General features: G+C 42.9%; 1 protein-coding gene across 5 annotated transcripts in view; it reads left to right on the plus strand.

Annotated features, from left to right (window-relative positions):
• The window catches only part of GAS2 (growth arrest specific 2), a 120,104-nt gene that overhangs the window by 71,257 nt on the left and 25,791 nt on the right, over positions 1-23,056 (plus strand). For all 5 annotated transcript variants that reach the window (XM_079971724.1, XM_079971721.1, XM_079971720.1 and 2 more), the window contains 3 exons: positions 349-412; positions 3,482-3,626; positions 10,364-10,471. In XM_079971724.1, coding sequence (XP_079827850.1) covers positions 349-412; positions 3,482-3,626; positions 10,364-10,471 — 317 coding nt within the window. The remainder of the gene's footprint in view (positions 1-348; positions 413-3,481; positions 3,627-10,363; positions 10,472-23,056) is intronic.

The raw sequence follows: 23,056 nt of genomic DNA on the forward strand, positions 1-23,056 counted from the left end.
ACACTCTTCTAGAGAAGAAGTGGGGCACATTAAGAGAAAAGGAAAATTATGCACATGGAGCCTTAGATACAACTCTAGAGCTGGAGACAAGAAAGAGGACTCTCTAGGTGAAACATCCATGCGTCTCATCAAGTGTCATCTTAAAAGACCCACTCTCACCTCTGTACGAGAGTAGAAGTACTTCTAAGATGGCAGCAAAATAGCCATTCTTTATTTGATTGTGTTTCTGTGTCAATAGTTCAGGGCTGAAGCCTTGAGGTTCAGGACCAGCAAACAGACTGGTACATCACTCAGATACATAAAATATCTCTTTTGTAAGTACTTTCTGTCTCTTCTTATTTTTTTCAGTCCTCCACAAGCAGCCCAGAGAAGTGTGCCTTTGTTTGCTCGAACTTGGAAGGATTGCTGCAAGGTAGGCAAAAGTATTTCAAGAACTGAGCAATATTTGCATTTTTGACAGCAACAGCTACTGAGAAAATGATGGCTTCAGCAAATTTATATTGGCCAGGATCAAGACAAATGTCCACCGGAGGCTGCACAGGAGCTTATTGTGGACAGTTGTTCAAACAAAAACAAGCCTCCTTTAATATGGTTGTCTGCCATCTTTAAACCAAGGCAAGGAAACCAGCAGGTCTTTCTAAATCGGATTATTTTTCTTCTGCAAGTTGAAACATTTACAGCAATAACTGATGCTGTTTTTGCTATATAACTGAGTTAGTCAGATTGGGCTGCTGTTGATGTGTAAATAGTAACAAGATGATGATGATGGTGATGACGATGACGATGATATATTTGGGTCATCTGAAATAATGAATCAGTCATTGCTTGTGACCAGCCAATATCCTTACCACTCCACTAAGTCATCTGGCACATATAAGATAACTCAAGGGACAGGAAAGACATGCCCCTCATTTCATTCTCTGAGAATCATGCTGCTTCTGAGAGTCTTGAAAGCATGGCATGAAGTGAAATACTGGCACCCCCCATTCCCCCAAATTCCCTCGTGCATACAAGGTGGTTTACAAAATGGCATTGTGATATCAGCCACTGAAAGCCATGAAGGACTGACTGAGCTAATTGTGTGAGATGCGTAGATGGATTTTGCGTTGTCCGTTCGACTTCTAAATTACATTTCATTTTAGTGCTTCACCCATATTCAATCATGTGTGGATTTAGTTCTACCACGTTAAAGGAGCTGGAAAAGTTTGTGTTTTGTTTCTTTGAACTGAGAAGGAAGGATTGTGGCTGGACAGCGGGAAAAACATTTAAATCCATCTACTCTGAAATATGAAAAATGTGGTAGGTCAGATTGTGTAAAGAAGCAGGGAAAAAAGGATCTGCATTCCTTAAAAGAGTACAAGAGCTACATCTGATGAGTAAGGTTGCATGCAGGTGTAGAGCCAGGGCCCAGTGGGAACTGAGTGATTTACAGCCTGTCAGCATCTGCAGACAGACAGGAAGTCAATGGATTATATATATAGGTGTTTGCTCCAGCCTAGGCTGATATTTCATTAAACAGAAGGGACCAGCTAGCAGCTACTACAACCCAATATGATTTCACTTGTCGGTTTCTCTATTTTTTTTTCCCAAGGATCAAAAAACATGTTCATAAAATTTGAACCATAGTGGTAGCAATCCTCTCTGTGCATTGGGTCTTTTGTTTTTATACCATGGGAGGTTTCTCATGTCCCAGCAAAATGTATCTATTTTCATTGTTTGAGTAGTATATTAAAAAATTGGGTGGTGGGGGTAGAATTTTAAAATGTAAGAGATAGAGTGCTAGTTTTGGACTAGAGGATCCAGTCCTAATCACATCACTATTTCACAGTTTAGTATCACAGGTCGTAGCTAAGGTTATAAAATGCTATTTTTTAAAAAGAAATATCTCCATCATATTGAAACATAGGAAGCTGCCTTATACTGAATCAAACCATTGTTCCATCTAGCTCAGTATTGTCTTCACTGACTGACAGTGGCTCTCTAGGATTTCAGGTAGGGGTCTTTTTCCAGTCCTACCTGAGGACTGAACCTTCCACATGCAAAACCAAGCTATAGCCATTCTCCTGTTGCTATACTGCAAGGTTGATCAAAAAAGGACATTCCCTTCTTGTGCCCCCTTTCCCCCTTTTGTTTATGATTGTGGGAACTCAATCAGAGGAAGAATTGTAGCTCAGAAAGAGTAAACATGTTTTGAATGCAGAAGATCCAGAACTCAATTTGTAGCATATCCAAGCAGCAGGGAAAGACCTCTGCCTGAGACTGTGGACAACCAAGACTCTGCCGGTCACAGTAGGCCAGTGGTGGCCAAACTTGGCCCTCCAGCTATTTTGGGACTACAGTTCACATCATCCCTGACCACTGGTCCTGTTAGCTAGGGATGATAGGAGTTGTAGTCCCAAAACAGCTGGAGGGCCAAGTTTGGCCATCACTGCAGTAGGCAATGCTGGGCTAGAAGGACAAGTAGCTGGTAGAAGGCAGCTTCTACAAATGGAGCTACAGGTGTTCGTTGAATTTTCTGCATTTCCCCTTAACTGCTCATGGACGTGAGATGAGGAGCCTCCTGCGAAGAATCTGTTATTTCCTTTCTTTGCCTCCAATATATCTTTTTTTCTGCTGCTGCTGTCAGTTTTCACTGGTTTTCCATAAAATAGGAGACTGTCTACGGTGACAAGAGAACCCCCTTCTGTGTTTTTGTAGCTGGCTGGCTTTATACAAATGTAATATAGTCAAAAGCTGTAAAAAAAAAAAAAAAAAAAAAAAAAAAAAGCAGCTAGTCAGAAAGACTAGCCAGTGTGGTATAGAGGTTGGACTAGGGCCTGGGAGACCAGAGCTCAAATCTCCTCTCAGCCATGAAGCTGAATGGGTGACCTAGGTGCAGGCACTGTCTCTTAGCCTAATTTACCTCAGGGTGTTGTGCTGATAATATGGAGAGCAGGGAGGAGCATGTATGTCACCTTGAGCTCCCATACCCTCCAACATTTCTCTGATGAAAATAGGGATGTCCCATTCCAGAAATGATAATTTTACTATTTATGCCCCACACATGTTGTTGGCTTGCCCCAGCTTCCAACATGTATAATAACATAATAAAACATTAAACATTTTTTTAAAAAACTTCCCTATACAGGATTGCCTTCAGACGGCTCAGGGTTGGATAACTCCATACCCTCCAAAATTTCTCCAGTGAAAATAGGGACATCCTAAGGAAAAGCGGGACATTCTGGGTTCAAATCAGAAACCGGGATGGCTTCTCTAAATCAGGGATGTCCCTGGAAAATAAGGACACTTTGAGGGGCTGAGCATATTAGAGCAAAGAGTGTGCTCCAAGAGTGTTGCTCAGCTAGGGTAAAGCGTGAAATCAAATACTGTTATAATGATTTTAGGGTTTTTTTACACTTTTCATAAGGCAATGTAACTACTGTATTATTTTTAACCTGTTGGAACTGGTTTTGTAAGCACTGGTAACCTTCTGCATTCAAAGGTTTGGCGTGGAGCCTCCTGGATTAATAAAACTGGAGAAAGAGATTGAGCAAGAAGAAACACTTTCAGCCCCTCTTCCATCCCCCTCCCCCTCCCCCTCAAAGTCGCCTGGCAAAAAGAGCACAGGGAAACTTCTGGATGATGCGGTAAGTGTGCATTATCAGGCCTCACGCAACACATCTTTCTTGACAGGTGATTGGCGGGGAGTCTCCCTTTCCCACTTTTGGTAAGGTATATTGATGCACTGGATAAAAGAAGGGTAACCATTAACTATCCTCAGTTTGAAGTAACATTTGCGAGAAATGAGGTTACAGGGAACCAGACAGAGGGCCTTCTCGGTAGTGGTGCCTGCCCTGTGGAACGCCCTCCCATCAGATGTCAAGGCAATAAGCAACTATCTTACTTTTGAAAGACATCTGAAGGCAGCCCTGCTTAGGGAAGTTTTTAATGTTTGACGTTTTATCGTGTTTTTAATATTCTGTTGTGAGCCGCCCAAAGTGGCTAGGGAAACGCAGCCAGATGGGCAGGGTATAAATAATAAATTATTATTATTATTATTATTATTATTATTATTATTACATCTGCTCTTCAAGAAGTTGGTTGATAGCACTTGTTAGGGAGTGGTTTACTGAGAGCTAGTCTGGAAAGGTTACGGTGCCAACTCCCCATCTAAATGGCACTATGCATTTTGAACTAGGACTCTTTGAAGTAAGTCCCAGCCAGTACAGTAATTTCTATTCCTCACTTACATTCTGCACTAAGGAAATTCAAATTCATATATATATATATGAATCATATATATATATATATATATATATATATGGTTTGTAGGTTATTTTGTGCAAGGATATAGGTAAGCAATGGTATTTGAAGAAAATGGTGAGGAAAGAAGAATAAGGCAAGTGAAAATGAAGAACCAGTTCAGCAGAGAAATACAGTGGTGCCCCGCAAGCCGAATGCCTCGCAGGACGAAAAACCCGCTAGACGAAAGGGTTTTCCGTTTTGGAGGCGCTTCGCAAAACGAATTTCCCTATGGGCTTGCTTCGCAAGACGAAATGTCTTGCGAGTTTTTCCGACTCCCCCCCCTTTCCCCCCTTTTTCTAAGCCGCTAAGCTGCTTATCCGCTTATCCGCTAAGCTGATAAGCCGCTAAAAGCCGCTAAGCCGCTAATAGCGCTAATCCGCTAAGCCGTCAATGGGCTTGCTTCGCAAGATGAAAAAACCGCTAGACGAAGAGAATCGCGGAACAGATTCTTTTCGTCTTGCGAGGCACCACTGTAATATGGGATGAGGGACAGAAAGCATGACTAAAAGCCTTTTTATAATAGCTCAAAGCACACAGATGTTCTACCCTGTGAATGCTGAAGCCTGTGAAAGATACACCATGCAGTGGGTTGTATCTGACTGAATTGTTCTCAAAGTGGACTTGTTGAAATGAGTGGCCTCAAGCTGGCCATGTTTAACTTAATTCTGATAGATTTTAGTGGGCCTAGTCCATGAGTATGAATTGGTTGAATAAACCCTCTGGTGGAATTCAATGTCACACTTTTCCAATAGTTTTGTCTGTGCAAGTATCCCAGCTTGCCAGATGGAACAATACCCCCTCCTGCCAGGTCTCTGAACAGTGAGGGGATCCATGGGTTCCAGGCACTTACCCAGGTTTAGTTTCCTTGGAATGAAGGTCATCAGAGACTGTGGTGTCTTTAGGATATATTTATACAACCTGAGCATAAGATGGAGGGATCATAGCATTAATACCCCAAAAGATCTTGCTTCTCCACCAGTCACAGTTTTGTGTGTAGCACAGAGCAAATATGCCTCTGTGTCTAGCTTCCAACCTGCTTTCTCCCTAGATCACCCATCCACTCTTGCAGTTGTTCCTCTGTACCTAGCAGCTAGGTGTGGGAGTGAAGGCCCATCCATTTTTTCCATGGCACAGAGCAATTTCTTTGGTTATGCTAATCATGGTGCTTAACTAGTTAGCCGCAACCATTGCCTAGAGAAAGGGACTGGTTTGGCAAGCTCTCATACCTACAAACCCCCACAGATCCTGGAACCCAATAACTGGAAAAGTCCCAGGGAATCCCTCAGACTGACCGTTCAGACTGATAACAATGCTGATATAAGATTAAAACACATACACACACTGCTGTAAGGCAGTGCAATCACATACCAGTGTGTGAACACTTGAAGGTGGACCAAGTGGAAGACCAAAGGTCACAGGTATAGATATATTGTGATATAAGAGCAGGGAGATGAGGAGGAGGCAAGGGTGCAGAGCAACTGAGAAGGAGCCTGGACCGGGGAACAGAGAGGAAGCCAGCAGGGGGTTTAAGAAGGGGTGTTACATGATCAGATCAGATCCGTATTATGAATGTGACTGGCTGCGGCTTCAAAGTCCTAAGCAAAGATCTTTCCAACCCTGCTACCTCAAATGCTTTTAACTGGAGATGCTGAAGATGATTGAACCTGAGACTTGCTGAATGCAGTTCATTGATGCATTTAACCTATGCAGTAACATTCACTTTTCACTCTTTATGGAAAAATCACACTGGTCCTGAATAGGCGGTGTTCTGAACAACCAAGGGTTAAAGAGGAAAGTAAAAAATGTATTCTAAAAAAAGCAGTTGTTGCTATGGCAACTCCTATATCACATGGTGGATGTGCCACCTGGGAGTTACAAAGCGCTCCTTGAAAACCCCTGTGCCACTCCTGAGCTACAATGAACAGATGGAATTTGGTGTATTTAACAGTGCTTGTGAAATGTAATTTGCTGAAATGCAAACTTGGTTAGGTTTAGCATCCCCCCCTCCTCTTCCTGGTTCTTTAACTTCTCAAAGTCTTTCACTGTGGCTGCCAGAGACAAAGCATAGAAGAGGTGACTGCAATTCCTGTGGGTGAAGAAAAAAGGAGAAAAAAGAGCTTATGAAGTCTGATTTAAGTGACCTCCTTTAATTTACAGACTATCAGCAAAACGCAAACACATAAAACTAGACTTCTTAGGGTAGTGATAAAGTGGGATATCAAATCCAAACTCCTCCTCCTCCTCCTCCTCTTCTTCTTCTTCTTCTTCTTCTTCTTCTTCTTCTTTATCAATTCTAACAAAGACGTCTCGGATGTAAATTAACATAGTTGAAAATTTTACAGCAGCCTCCATATGCACAAAGTTACAGCAAGACTGAATCCCAGCCTCCAAAATGCATCTTCTTTCTAGATTTCCTCACAGTAATATTGCTGTGGGTTTGGGGAAATAACAAGAGCAGAGTGAAAGGCTTCATGACTTATTTGGTTTGTACTTTCTGTTGCTCTTCTAAGGCTAAATAGCAAAATGCAAGCGGGGAAAATCCTTAAGAATTGTTTTGATGCTGCTGCTACCATAGTGGGTGGGGGAGCCTCCCCTTTCTCCTTCAAAGACCCTCCAGCATGCAGCAGATCTTTGTTGGAAAACTGATCATGCAGAGACCCAGTTCATGTGTTTTCCCTCCTTTTGAGGGTAGTGAAATCAGGGGGGCATGGGAATAGGAATGATTTGAGGCTCTGGTTGGCAATGGAAGCTATTTGAACAGAAGGAGGGGCTCATGCAATCATTGAGAACCCATGCCATTTCCCTTTGAAAAGATGTTGGATTTATATGTCTAGTTTAGTATTATCAAGAAATTCATCAGGTTGATCAGCTGAAGACTGAAGAATACATGCCCCCATTTCAGTGCCTGCTGTCTTAAGACTTTGTACGGTGAATGTGCACATGTGTCCATTTTAGGTACTAGGTCTGGAACAATTTTCTTCATTGCTTGGATGTAATGGGGGGGGGGGGGAGAGAACCAGGCTCAAATTTACAAGTGTTGAAAGTTCTTTGTTCAGACCATTAGAAGGAGTCAACATAGCACTGTCTTCATGGCATCCAGAGTGGTGATGGGCCCCACTTTACAGAGGATATTCCTCTATTTTGAAAGGTTGCCAGAGGACAATCCTATAATTGAAGGTGTCTTCTATTTAATGACCATCCAGTCCAAATCTTATTTAAAGGCAAGAAACCAAAAAAAGGGAGAGCAGGAGAGTTGAAGTTGCCCACCAACCCAGTCAGCAGACTGAGCAGGCACACCTGTTGCTGATGCGTTCCCTACTAAGAGATGCAGTCTATTTCAGTTTTTTAGAAAGGTATAGTAAATATTTCTGAATTTGTGTCTATAAACAAAAATGCCTTATGCAAAGTGGTGTCCTCATTTTTGGCAATGCACAACTGGCCACCCTATTGTACTCCCAATGTTCTGAACTCTCAATATCCTAGAACAGCCCATCTGCCTCCCATATCTGGTTCAATCTAACAGAAAGAAAGAGCTACTAATTCTTCTTTTAAAACATAAACTCCCATTTTGGTAACAAGACAAATACCTTCACACTTGAAGAGCCCCAAGTCAGTGAAAGCTGTCGGTGTTTAAAGTGACATCATGCACTACAGCTGAGTAACCAGACTTCAGCTAGGTAATGAAACTTATTAAAATTCAGTCTGAAAACCCCTGAAGGGAGTGGCAAACAGGACTAAGCAAAAGACATGCAGTAAATGGGTCAGTCCAGTAAGATTTGACATGGGTTTTGCTGCTCTACCTCTTGAGATATGACTGGCCCCAACTCTGATGCTAGTGGAAGACCTACTTATCCAAGCAGACATTTATGGTGATCTAATTACCAGACAGGTTTATTTTATTTTTTACTGTTTTTTTGGGTTGTGTGTTTATGTGTTTTCCTTTTAAATTTTCATGATTGTATCCCACCCTGATATTGATGGTGAGTAGGTTAATATAAGGGGACGCAGGTGGCGCTGTGGGTTAAAGCCTCAGCGCCTAGGACTTGCCGATCAAAAGGTCGGCGGTTCGAATCCCTGCGGCGGGGTGCGCTCCCGCTGCTCGGTCCCAGCGCCTGCCAACCTAGCAGTTCGAAAGCACCTCCGGGTGCAAGTAGATAAATAGGGACCGCTTACCAGCGGGAAGGTAAACGGTGTTTCCGTGTGTGGCTCTGGCTCGCCAGAGCAGCGATGTCACACTGGCCACGTGACCCGGAAGTGTCTCCGGACAGCGCTGGCCCCTGGCCTCTTAAGTGAGATGGGCGCACAACCCCAGAGTCTGTCAAGACTGGCCCGTACGGGCAGGGGTACCTTTACCTTTACCTTTAGGTTAATATATGTTGAATAAATAATAATAAGTAGCAATGTCAAGCACACTTCATACACGCACGGTATTTTAATATTACAGGAAGGATAAACACACTTCCCGAACACAAAGAATTTCTATAATCTTTTGGCAAGCTATTAAAATATACCAGATAGCATCCTAATGTGATATATTTGCTTGTAAACTTCACAGAGACATATGGTTGGCAATTGTCTGAGGCAAGATGCTGAACTAAGTAGTCCTTCCGTCTGAGCAGAAAGGCCTTTCTTATAGGCCTCTGTGATGTTATAAATAACCCTTTCTAAGAAAATGTAAAAGTCAATCTTTCACCAGTAGTTATTCTAACAACATCTTTCCTATGCTCTCAGTCTCGCTTCACAGACTGTTGGCTTCTGAACTAGATCTCCAAAGGTCTCTGGGGTGGATGAAATCTTTAGAAAGTGTGCCTTGCATTTTGCTTCATTTGACACCAACACATTAGGTCAACTTTCCTCCTAGAGAACTACATTGTGTGGAAATTATTTTATGTGTGTACTTGTCAGTGTTAAGGTTAGATATAAAATAGCAGTAATACCTGAATGTCAAATTAGAGTTCACTCAACCAGATCTGCTCTTTGGCAGTGATGTCTGTGCTCCTTGCATCTCACCAACAAGTTCAAGATACACCAAATGTTAATGCACCTTAACCATATCTCTTACAGTAGTGGTTCCCAAAATGGATTGGTATGGGTGGTTCATCAGATCAGCATTCACAGGTAAAATGCAATGCAAAGGAATCATTTAAGCAGTAAATGGAGAATGCAATTAGCAGCTTTCATTCTCACTTCTGATTTACATATATATTAGGTTTATATTTAGCAAACACTTTATTCAAATCTGGGGTTATATCAAAGCAGCTTTGATTTAGGCCACACCAATACTTTCATTAAATTATTTTAAACATGGTCACATGAAAAACATTTCCCCATGCTATATTCTCCAGATCTGGCTTTCTATGTACATTATGTTGCCATCCTACATGTGCTGCATTGCTACACCAACATAGGACTCATCATAGGAAGAATGCAATATAAAAGGATAACTTAAGCAGTAAAGGGAGAATGCAGTTAGCAGCTTTCCCTCTCACACATCACCACACCATCATCAGGCTCATCACTTCCATAGTTCCCTGACATGCTATTATGTAAGGACAGCAACTCAATTTAAACTCAGCAAGCACTTTCCCCAGGACAGTATCACATTCAGATTGTTTCTTTCTGAACAACTGAGGAGCATTACATGAGTAGAGCTCATAGACTGTGTTCATTATCAGCGTTAATACCTCAGGGTACAGTGGCACACCCACCCACAGCACCCTTTGGGAGAAGAACCTAGGAGTTTGCGTGTATTAGTAGCAACAAGGTTATACAGTGGTGCCCCGCAAGACGAATGCCTCGCAAGAGAAAAAACCCGCTAGACGAAAGGGTTTTCCGTTTTGGAGGTGCTTCGCAAGACGAATTTCCCTATGGGCCTCCAATGAAAGACACCTAAATTTCTGGCACAGTATGAATACTGCACAATAGTGATGTGATGGGTAGAACAACGAAATAAGAAAGAACAGGTGCTTAGTTTAGGAGCTGGTGGGAAAGATACAGTTGAATATAATCTGTCCTAATGGTACTGTAGTGCACTAAACAATTTAAAATGATAACTTACCCCCTCTTTTCCCCCCCAAAGGTCAAACATATTTCTGAAGATCCTCCTTGTAAATGCCCTAGTAAATTTTGTGTGGAGCGTCTTTCACAAGGAAGATACAGAGTTGGAGAAAAGATCCTTTTCATCAGGGTAAGAAAGATTTACTATTCAACTTGCAGAGTGACGTCTGGTAAGCACTTTACTAGGAATGAGCATTATCTTGCCATATACTTGTCATCATTACTGGATAGAGTTGTGCAGGGGCAGATTTCACATGCCTCCATACATATGAACATCTGGCTGGGATAGATAGTTCCTGTAAATTACATAGTTAAAGTAGTTTGTTTTTTTTTAATGCTGCTGATCTGTCTGCTTCTATCGTCATTGTCCACCCCCCCCAACAATTGTTTTATTGCCTATAAGAATGCAGTCATTACTGATTTGTTGCAGGAGATCCAAATTTCATTTTCATGGGTGCCACTTCAGCTATTGATAATCACATTGACCCCATACTCAAACTGCAGAATGGTATTTTCTCCTGCCAAGTGAATCTACTGGAAAATACATTGAACACTGCATGGAACCTGGTTCTATGAGTGCCACAGGCCTCACCTGGATAACACCTGGGATGTGAATAATGAAGAATAATGTCTACCTGAGAAGCAGCTTGGCCACTGTTGCTTTCTGGAAGAGAACATGGTGGGGTGAGGAAGTGGGGAGTTCAGCATTGATGCAAATGCATTGGCGACACTAGTCTTGGGCTCCTGCCAGTGCATTGGCAACATGCTCACTTCCCTGTTGCTTCCTCCTCCCCTTTCTGATATGTAACAGCAACCTATCTGCCAGAAAGCTAGTGTAGTGGCTTCCTGTCCCCCATTGAGATGCTTCTGGTTAAACCTTCCCTCCTTGCTTGTGACAGTCCCAATGAAAATGGGTCTACTCTTGATACTGAAAAGCAACGACAACCCAGATGTGATTGGTGGCCATGTGATTAAAGTAAAATTTAGACTGAGTCTATGCTGTTGAAAAGGCAAGTTTTCAGCTCGCTAAACACTTTCTCTGACCACTTTATAACCTTTCAAAAAGAGAAATATAGTATTTTTAACTGCTGAGAAGCTATTACTCCACGATTTAGAAATGCTGTCCCTAAATGCAAGGGCTCATGCATAATCTTGTTTGATGTGGATAGTCAGTTTCCTGTACCTCTGTTAATTATCCATTGTCCATATGACAATCTCCTCCAACCATTGCCTTCCCATATGTTCCCCTCCCTTAAACTGGATTGTCACATACTAGGGATACTCTGAAAAGCAGAGGGTATGAGAAAATCTAGACTGAGGGAGGGGGAAGTGATCATGCTATTGCTGAGCATGTTTCAGGGTTGACTTTGGACACTGAAGACTGGTTTTCTGGGTGCAACCTGGTGATCCCTGTATAAATCAGGCCCTGCCTCTGTTTCCATCTTTGTTGCATGCAAAAATAAGCCACTGATTTTAGCATGGTTGCATGAAATTGGATTTGTAAAAATAATTTAACAGTGTATTATTTGAGTTGTCATTTCAGATAAGCTGAAACATGTTTTACAAGATAGTGCAGATGAGTAATGAGAGTGAAACTTAAGCCTTTGGTAGATGACATGTCACCTACACCCGTATGCCTTGTTCAAAAAGCGGTTGTATCTACACTGGATCTTGAATAGTCAAGTGGTTTGGGGAAATTTATGCTACACTTCTTAACAAAGGAACAGTTTCTCCAGTGCTGGTTTACTCACTTGAAGTCAACACGAGTCACTTCCATATGAGTTAGAACAGGATTGGACTCCAATGCCTGAGTTAGGCCAGGAGTTCTTAAATGGTTTTTCTTTGTATTTATTTCATTGGATGGAACTGATAGCAACTTAAGCAACTGCTGTATACTATGTCGAACCATTAGATCATCTAGTTCAGTATTGTTTATACCAGCTAGCAGCAGCTTTCCAGTTCTTCAAGCAGCGATCTCTCCCTGTTCTACTTGGAGGTGGACATTCTGCATGCAGAGCATTATTCTCTCCCTGAGCTACACTCCTTCCATACAACAGAATGAGTTGGATCATAAGAACTATGAGGAGAGAGAACTTTGCCACCCCATCCTCCCTGTTCCCCTGGAAAGCCACTCCTGAGAATTAGAGGAGCTTCTGGAATGGAGTGTGATGAGGTCTGTCGGCTGGTGGACTATGGTCCACTGATCTCTTACATGTATCTCTTCTTGCTCCAGAGGACCCTCACTTTCAGGAGAGGTGTTTTTTTGTGGAGATTCATGAGGCTGAAGTGGGGAGGAGAAGACAGGAAATTTCTCTTTCAGTTGCTTTCGGTGGCTTGCAAATTTTGAAATCTGGCCCAAAGTTGGAGGTTTCCTCCATTTGAAATATTTAGAAAATCATTTGTGGGCCATAGGTCTGTTAGATCCCTAGTTTCTGGCTTACAGAGGCTGCAGATTAATCTAACCTTTGTTTGTGATTACTCTTTTTGTGATTGCCATGCTGCTTCCCTTTATATGAAGCAAAATTGGCAACAATTTGCAAGGAGCCTTTTTGTGGCCCCCAAACACTAATTGCTTATACCTTCTCATGCACATGGCATTTTTAAAAATCAAGAATGGCTAACCTCACTTGGCCTGAAGATCACATTCACCCTTGGTCAACCCTCTGGGGAGCACATGTGACTACCCACACCTTGTCATGCACAGGCGACACATGCAAGCAGATGCTCACAAAGGTACAGTGCATCTTCCAAAGCTGATCTGTTTAAAATAGCTGAAGGCTGTTGTGTGTCTCTGATCATCAAATGATTACTTTGCTGACCAGGGAGAAGTCTATTTGCATCCTCATCAGGGCACCCCAGTACCATGTCTCCTTTATTTTCTTTCTTTCACCGTTGTCCCCCAAATTGGTGGTGTCTTCAGGGATGAGGAAAAATGGGCTTGGGGGCTAGATTAGGACCCACACTGGAGGTTAGACATCACTGATTTAAATGTCTGAGCATGCTTAGGATTCTTCTCCGTCTGTAAAGCTAAAGGAGTTATCTAGATGCTAACTCACACGCCATACTTTAGCAAGGAAAGGCAGTGCAGTTTCTAAGGAAACAGAGCAAGGACATTTCTTTGGGGATTCACTATATTAACAGGGGCTTGCTTGCCTTTCTGTTTCTCCAGAAGTGTTGTTATAATGTCATGAAGACTGACAGCACTGAAATCCAATAAATAAAAAATTACATTTACTGCACAAATAACCAGGCAGTATAACAATTCTGAAGGGCTCCATTAGGTAGGTAAAAGATGAAAGAAAATATAACCATAATGCAACAGGTATTAGTGATATTGATGGTGTTTATTATGCCTACAGCACCAGCAGTGCACATGACACTTTACAAAGAGACTTAGGCCTTGTCCACGTTCTGCTTCTCCCCTGCTTAGAAGGCATGGGGCCAGGAATTTTTCTGCTTGTCCCTTGCTATCTAGGTGTGAGTCTGAGCAATTTTGCCATTGCTCTGCTGCTTTCTCCTGGAAAACCCACTCTGTAATGATAAATCAGAACAAATGGCAATCTGCAGGAAACCTGATCGCCATTTGCTCTGAATCAGCACTAAATAATGGGTTTTCCCGGGGGAAACACAACTGTGGATAAGCCCAGAAATGTTACTGGAGTAAAAGTTGGGGAGAAAATGGGAGAGAGAGGTTGGAGGAACAGAAAGGGCAGATGTATCAAGAACTGAATATGAAGAAATGATGCGCCATCCACACACATACGTATGCAGGCAGAGCAATCCTAACCTGGCCTGCAGGAGGAGGATCAGAGCAGTGGTGCCACCACGACATTTGAAACTGTGCTGTCTCCTGCTTCTCAGAATGGAAACTGGTGATGGGAGAGCATGGTCTCCATGGGGCTGTCCCTGAATTAGTCTGGCCCAACTCATAGCCACAGACATGCCTTGGACCTGGTGTTCACCTCTATGGATGTTGGTGATCTGACACTAAGTAAAAGTGAAACTAAAGAAGTGCCATGGTCAGATCACTTCCTGGTGCAACTGGACCTCTCCGTGACCCTTCCCCTCTGCAGGAAGGTGGGACCGATTCGGATGGTCCGTCCCCACCACTTAATGGATCCAAATGGTTTCCAGAGAGTGGTAGGGGATGCTTTATCCCATGTTGATGGCCTTTCAGCTGATCCTTTGGTGGAATGTGGAGTTAACCAGGGCTATTGACTGGTTGGCTCCGAAGCGCCCTCTCCGATTGCATGGAGCCTGGACAGCCCCGTGGTTTTCTTCAGAGCTGAGGGTGAGGAAACAATAGCTGAGACAGCTAGAGCGTTGGTGGCGGATAACACATTCTGAAGCTGACCGGACACGGGTTAGAGCTCAATGTCGAGCCTACCAAGTGGTGGTAGCGACAGCGGAGAAGACTTTCTTCACTGCCTCTATTGCATCTGCAGAAAACAGCAGCAGGAGACTCTTTCAGGTGGTTCGCAATTTAATGGAATCACCTGCTCCATCGGGGCCCAGTACAGGCCACATGATCTCCTGCAATGATTTTGCAAAGTTTTTTGCAGATAAAGTCGCTCAGATTTGGGAAGAGGTAGACTCCACCGTGGGAGCAGGGCCAGGGTGGGAGAGTGCTAGAGTCCTGTCTAGTCAAGTTGCATGGGATCAATTCCAATCTGTTACCTCCGAGGATGTGGACAGGCTGCTTGAATGAGCAAAACCAACCACCTTGATCCTCGATCCTTGCCCATCCTGGCTTATAAAAGCTAGCCAGGAAGGGCTGGGCGATGGGCTTCATGGGGTGGTGAATGCTTCTCTCTGTGAGGAAACCTTCTCAGACCTGCTGAAAGAGGCAGTTATCAAACTGCTTCTTAAAAAACCATATTTAGATGCGGCCAATATGGCCAACTATCTTCCAGTCTCAAATCTTCCATTCTTGAGCAAGGTGATTGAGCCAGTGGTTGCTGAACAACTCCAGGCACGCCTGGAAGAAGCGGACCATTTGGATCCCTTCCAGTTGGGATTCAAGCCTCATCATGGGACTGAAACTGCCTTGGTCGCACTGGTCAATGATCTCCGGTGGACTAGGGACAAAGCTGAGAGCTGTTTCCTAGTTCTGCTGGATGTCTTAGCGGCTTTTGACACTATCAACCATAACATCCTTCTGGACTGTCTAGAGGGGCTATCTTCTATGGCAATGAACTGTTTTGGATCTTAAGCTGCCTCTGTGTGGTGACCGGAACTGAGGGCAAGTTCCACTGCATGGGTACCTCAGCTCAGTTTCCCAACACTATCAATATTACCTGTGTAGATGGGTTAGGAGGTAGGATCACAGTCTTAGGCGTCATTTTGGAATTTTTTGGGAATAGTTTTCCAGTTTTCTTTTTGGGGGGTGGGGTGAGGGGTTGGAAGCATTTTTAAAATCACTCAACACTTCCTGTTTTGGTAGTCTGAAGTTTAGTACCTTATTTCCAGTGCATTTCATTGTTTTTCTCCCTTTCATCAGAGTAGTTGATCTCATATGTGAGATACTTTGCATATGATGCTTGTGCTCTTTTTGAGGCATAAATGTTTTCTTTGAAACTGATTCTGTTGCTGAATAATGTGTTTAACTCAGGAATCAATTATCAGCTTTTTGAGATTTACGTTTTCACCTTGATCTAGCTAAATATTTACATGCATCCCATTAAAACCAATGAGACTTCAATTAGTCATGACTAATTTGCTCCATTGTCTCATATAATGCCATTCTCACTCTTATGTGGAGGCAAATTTGCCACTCTCTCATCACCCCAGGGGAGCTCTCAAATGGTTTCTCCCTGGGGAGGAGTGTTGGGATGGTATGAGTGGATAACTGGCCAGTTTGGATGAGGAAAGAACAGGGATATATATTCCCTGTTCTGTTGTTCTGCCCACCCTTCCTCCTGTTTGCAGTGTGGGCTTTGCCAGTCTCCTGTTGAAGGGGCTGAGTAGGAATTTTTAGGGGAGCCTCCAATTGGCCTGGGACGCCTCTTTTTTTGCCTTCTCCACTCTTTTGGAGTGGTGCAATTTATTGTCACTCAGGCCTTTAGTCTGGACAGGAAAGACAGTTTAAGATCTGGGGACCTTTAATCCTGTGGCATTGCCCTACACTGTATTTGCTTAGTGAGTGACAGGGGTGCCCTGTGGGCTGAACATGTGCATCAGGGTGAACGCCAAACAGATGGGGCCACAGTGTCCTTGTCTGATTCACAGATCCAGGGTTTGTGTAACAAGGAGGAGGAATTTCTTAACCATCTTTGTTGCAGGGCACAGGTAGTCACTTCCGTCACCTCAGGAATTGGGAGGGAGATGATCCCCCCCAAGTAGGGAAACTTCCTGCTCAGACTATGTTTTGTTTGGTTGAATTGGACTAAAGTTACTTGGTTTTCTCTGCAGATTCTCAAGTTTTCCATAACTGTAAGCGGTGTCTTGAGTCTTCCTTGGAGTGGGCGTGATGGCAATTATGGTCTCATAATTCATTTTAGCTGAATTAGGCCCCTTATACATTAATTTTGTTGGTTTGGCTTCCTTTTATGCCTTCAGACAGTTCTTTAAATCATTGCTTCTGTGCATTTTATACCCTTTTTTTCATCAAGAGGTAATGGGTAACCAATCACTTCAGTTTTCGTAGCCAAAATTTATGAAAAATATGGGAAACTTGAAAGAGCTCAGAGGAGAGTATGAAGGTAGTGAATGAAGGTAATGCAGAAAGCATGTTGAGCATTGGAAAAAAGCAAAAGTTTTCACACACTTTAATATCTTAGAAACAGACAACTGTTCTTCACTATCAGCAAAGAAATTGCAGAAAGATATAGGTCTGAATCGGATCATTCCTTCTGCTGGCCACATCTTGGGTTCTTTCATGGAAGGAATGCTTCATCGTCTTGTACTGATGGCATCAATATACTGGAATGTCTTGCTGCTGACATCTACTGATCCTTTTAATATGCTTCTATGATTGTAAATCCTCACACTGTCACAACGCAATGACTGTTTTTAGTGAAAGAAACATATGGCGATATGAACCTTGCAGTTTTGTACATGAATGTAGCAGCTTATAGGATCAGGCAGCCAAATCCATGCAAGAGCCAAAATGCTGACCTTACACAGTCTTTGTCGTCCAATGCTGTCCTTTCAGGCAGAGGAAGGCACACCAAACCTCTCCTTCTACATTGGTGCTGTACTGGAACATCCTGAGAGCAATCAGATTTGCTAGAATAAAACTCTGAGCTCAGGTTTTGTGAAAAGAAAGCAATTCTGAGCAATCAATGGGGCTTTCTTTTAATTAATCATGGATGGGTTTGATATTATGGATATTTAGATGGAGAAGGCTGTACCAAATTAGTCATGTAAAATGTCTTATCAAATCTTATGCTCTGGGCCACTGCAGCTAAAATGAATTGTTAGAACAAGACTACCCAATTAAGCCCATCACGTGTACAATCTCTGCATATTGGAGCCTTTTCTACATTCAATTTTGACATCAACCTATGGCCTCTATTGTATTCTCCACCTCTTTTCCTTTATTTCCTCCTACATGTTCTTTTCTGGTAACATCTATAAATGTGCTTTGGGTTTTACAATGTAACGATCATTTCCTTTCTTACTGTTTGTATATGCGTCTTCTGTCTGTCCACCTGTTTGACAGGAAAAAGAAAACTAATGGATTAGTTTCCTGTCTCACAACTGTGTGCTGTTTCTTGCGATTAGAGCTGCACATCTCAACATGCCTCACCATTGTTTGTTCATGAAAGTTGCAAGGAATTATTAATTTATTGTAGCAAAGCTCTAGGTTCAGATGTAAAAGTGAAATATACTCAGAGTCGCAAAGTGATTTCATGCTCTTTATTCAGCTCATAGTGGTGAGGAGGAATGAATGAAAGTCCCCTCAAAGTATCTGCTTTATATACATTCTTTACACAATGGGCTGCACATGATTGGCTAATTCCGGAATTCTACTGTAAGCCAATCAGGTTGTGGATTCACTTCTATCTGGAGCATGATTGGGTGGTTCCTGCCAACCAATCATACTGCTGCATTGTTCTAGGACCAATCAGACTGCTGCATTCTGAATCCTATTGTTCTAGGACCAATCAGACTGCTGCCTTTTGGATCCTATTGTTTTAGGACCAATCAGACTGCTGCAGTTTGAATCCTATTCAACTCAGTACATAACAAAAAGTTTCTCCCCTTTCTCTCTCTCTGAAAAGGAATTATTAATGAATACTCTGTATCCTGCTTTTTCATCTGCTATGAGACCAAAACAGCTTACTGCAAAGCCCTAAAACAATGCCATAAAATGTAATTCTAAAGTGTAATTCTAAAGAATCTAACACAGCAGCGGCATACTAAAAAACAACCATTAGCAGCATAGTTACAATGACCTTGAACTTGCGTGCTCCCTTCCCTCTGGTGCAGTTGTGAGAAGTTTGGAATATTTGGTGAGCTTTGGAATATTTGGTGTATCATTCAGGTCCTATTCTGTGGCTGCGGTGAAGTTTAACAGTTGGGGGGTGGAGTTAGGCATCTTGCTCTTTGAAGGTGAACTGTGAGGGGAGGTGGTGGAGAGGTTTGGGGAAGGTGTGGGGAGAGGAGGGGTGTGAGGTGTAAAGTAGGGCTGCCATATGTCTGGGTTTTCCTGGACACATCTGGGAATTTAAGGTCTGGGGGGGGGGGTTTAAAAAAATAAATCGGCAAAATGTCTGGGAAAATCCCAACATATGGCAGCCCTTTTCACAAGTGTCAATTTCAAGTAATTCAAGTAGCACCAAGGGGGTGTTTTCCCCACTCTCTCTTCTGCCCCTCCACCCCACCCCGCATGAGAGAGATGCCAAAGGAGCATGAGGCTCAGAAATCTCTTGTTCCCCAATGAGGTTGCTTGCTTGGTGGAGCCTGGGTGTGGCTGCATTCATCAGAAGGTGCTGCCCCAGCAGTGATGGCTGTAAGTTGTAGCTCTGCTCGCTGCCCACCTCCCTTGGAGCGACTTCACAGAATCCCATCCCACAGCCGCTTCTCTCTCCGCCTACTGCGAGCTAGAGCACCACCTTGCCCCACTCTGCGTGCATGTCAGGCTTCAGGAAATCTGTCCCCACCCCCCATGGCAGGCTGCCAGTAATAGATAGACAAAGCTCTTACCAATGTCGTTCATTCAATATTCACAGAGAGAGGCTTAGAAATGTTGCCTCTTGGAATAATTGTGTTGCTCTGAGTAATCTCCTCTCCCCTTCCCTTCTCAGTCATCAACAGCACCCCCCCCCCCGCCTTTACGGTGGCTGCTTAAGGCCATTTGTTTCTTAGCTTTTAGCTCTCCCACTTTTACTGCTCGCCAGGTTCTGGGTGAAGGGGGGTCTGGCATGCTTTCTAATGATAACGTGTCAGCCAGCTGCTCCGGCTCTGTTTCTCCCCCCTCCTGTTCTCCCATTATTTCCCAGCTTTGTCCCTCTCCTATCTCTGAGCTGTGACCTTCTGCAAACCACTGTTATAAATCTATACTGTCTTCCTCTTCTCAGGAAGGTTTAGGAGGAGGGGGAGGTGGTCTCCACCATTTTTCCTCACTCCAGTCCCTGACAGCGCAGCACCGAGGGGCTGCCCAGCAGTGACTCCACTCTGTGTACCTTCTACCACTGCTACTAGGTTGTTGTTGGTACAGCCATTAAAACAAGTATGTTCATTTCAATCCTTCTCTCTCTCTTTTTTGAAGCAAAATGGGTGGCTGTACAGTGGTGCCCCGCAAGACGAATGCTTTGCAAGACGAAAAACCCGCTAGACGAAAGGGTTTTCCGTTTTGGAGGTGCTTCGCAAGACAAATTTCCCTATGGGCTTGCTTCGCAAGACGAAAATGTCTTGCGAGTTTCTCCGACTTTTTTCCCCTCCCCCCCTTTTTCTAAGCCGCTAAGCCGCTTATCCGCTAAACCGCTAAGCCGCTAAAAGCTGCTAAAAGCCGCTAATAGCGCTAATCCGCTAAGCCGCTAATGGGCTTGCTTCGCAAGACGAAAAAACCGCTAGACGAAGAGACTTGCGGAACGGATTCTTTTCGTCTTGCGAGGCACCACTGTACAGAAGTTATTATGAGCTATAAATAGTAAAATGACCATAACAAATGCGCTTAGAAAACATTGCTTGCTTTTCAGCCATTTAATCTCGATACAGCCATAGGCACCTGAACAAATGCTCAATAAAAGGAAACCATCATATAACCATCATAAATAAAAGGAAACCATCATATAACCATCATATATGTAAGCTTTGTGCAAGCCAGTCAGGATGAATGTTCAATAAACAGGTTGTCTGGACAATTTAGGATCAGCCGCGACTACCAGGAATAACAGAATGATATGCTTGGAGAAACACTGTCAAAATAAGTTCACCGGTATGCGCTGAGATGGACATGACACAGACTGACACTGCTTTAAAGGACTTGTCTGAAAATCCTCAAAGAAAATTCAGCAGGCCAGTTCTTTGAGAGTGTATTTTTATTCTATTTTTATTCATACACAGCTGACCAGAGGCGCTATCTTGCACCCAATATTGGGGGGGAGCAGCATGTGTCACATACATGTTGCTTGTCACATGTGTGTGACATCATATGCACGATGCACTCTCGACATCACAGCATTGGGAGGAGCTGCACAGCTTTCTCTCTCACGCTCAGGAGGAGCCAGTCACTGAACCACTCCATGCTCAGCCTCCTCTGCCCCCTCAACACTGAGGGCGCCTGACCCCTGCCAGCAAATATTAAGGAGGCCTAGGAATTGGCATGTCTGTAGCTGACTTATTATCAAGTGGTTTTTAAAACTGAATTTTCCTTTTCAGGAAAGATATACCTGGCATCTGGCTTCAATTTCAGATTAGCCACAAGTCACAGACCAGTCACTTAAACTCTATGCCCTTTTGATGACAGCCTTATTAGTGTATAATGAATCTTAATTCAGAGCATTTGGATACTCTCGAGTGGAAACTGTAGTCGAAAAGCAAACCAGCTCCCGTAAGGGTTATTATTGTAGGACAATTCTCTTCATTAAGAAAATGTTCTATTACCATTTCTCTCTTAACTGACCAATTTTGAGTGTATTGTGTGCATACTGTGCATTTAACTGGTCAGCAAGAGCTACATATATAACCACAGGCACATTTTGTATTTCTGCTCACTGTTCTCTGCTGGAACTGAATCTTCTTAAGGCTGTAGTCTGTGCACATATATGGGGGAGAAAGTCTCTTTTTCATTCAGTGTGACTTTCTTCTGAGCAGACGCACCTGAGAGAGAGATAGTCATGAAAAAAAGTTCATGTATCCACATTTCATAGTTTTCTGTGATTGTTTGCAGCAATTGCTTCCCAGCTTAGGTACTTTCGCAAAGCATTATGAAAGGGATTAATCACTACATGATCCCATCCAATCAGAGGTCTAGTTGACTATGTGACAGTATCATTGAGGTCAGTTAAAACTCTCCCTGTAAGAGGAAATGTACCCTCATTGCCCAGGCTGACACTCCCTGTTTTGCTGTTGCATGGAAAGACCCCTGTATAAAACTATCTGTAATGTTTAATAATGCATTTATTAAACATGACTAGTTGGAGCAATTGTAGATGAAAATGCATATCCTAATGAGTGTAATGCAATTTGGGTGGACAAGGTCTGCATTTGCATGTGCATCTAAGTACTGTTTTAATACTTCGTTGAGTGGCTGGGGCAACCGAATCAGAAGGATGGCATATAAATAATAAAATTATCTTCACTGGTGTTGTTCACATTCTGGACCAACTAGTCAATCACATGCAACAAATGCTGGTCACGGAAGGATCAGCCTGGTTGCTTTGGCAATGGGAGAATATTAACTATTTTCCTGATGCATGCCCACTTCTGATTGGTTTTGCACTCTTTTGCCATGAGCTATGAAATGTTGCTAAAAGGTGAGTAGATCTTTTGAAAGAAGGTGAAAATGTTTGAGTATTTTGGCTCTGCATGACAACAGAGGACAAAGTTAGCTTTCCTTTGCAGATGAGAATTGGGTAAACAGTAATTATTTTTTCTCTTGCCTTCTGTCAGGTAAATGACAAAATGTTTCATTTTTTGTTTGTTTTGTGTTCTAAAGAACCAGAGCACCAGCTGCTGCTTGCTATCTGATAGCTCTCTAACAATGAACAGGAATAATTTTCTATAATAATCTGGATTCTCTTTTAAACCAGAGCATCAAAGAAAAGTCTGTGAATGTATCATAAGGGAGCTATAAGTAGGATTGTCAGTTTTTTATGGCCCTGGGACTCTGTGTCTTCAACAGCAACCTGAGCCACATAAATTAAGCAGGTCCATCTTCCATTTGAGAAGATCACCTAAACCACCTCTAAGCCTATGTGTGTCTTCAGGCTGGAAGATGAATTTTCATAGAAATTCCCAAATGCTTCCAATATTCCAATAAGTATGTTTACTTACATATGATATTTGTCTAAGGCTGCAATATGCACTTATTTGGGAGTATGCTTTGCACAGTAAAGACACACAAAACTCGAATGTAAAATAAATAACATTATATAACCTTTACAATCCATATGCTATCAGATTAACTTCCAGATCAGGAAATGAGAACATGAGGAGTTATTCTTCATTCTGTCAGAGCAAAGTATGTGTGTGGGGAGGAAGGGATGAGAGGAGCAGAAACTAAGTTGAGAGTTGGCAGTAGAAATGGCAGCTGCAAGTTTAGAAA

Source organism: Podarcis cretensis (genome assembly GCF_951804945.1).
Source record: "Podarcis cretensis genome assembly, chromosome: 1".
NCBI classification, from domain to species: domain Eukaryota; kingdom Metazoa; phylum Chordata; class Lepidosauria; order Squamata; family Lacertidae; genus Podarcis; species Podarcis cretensis.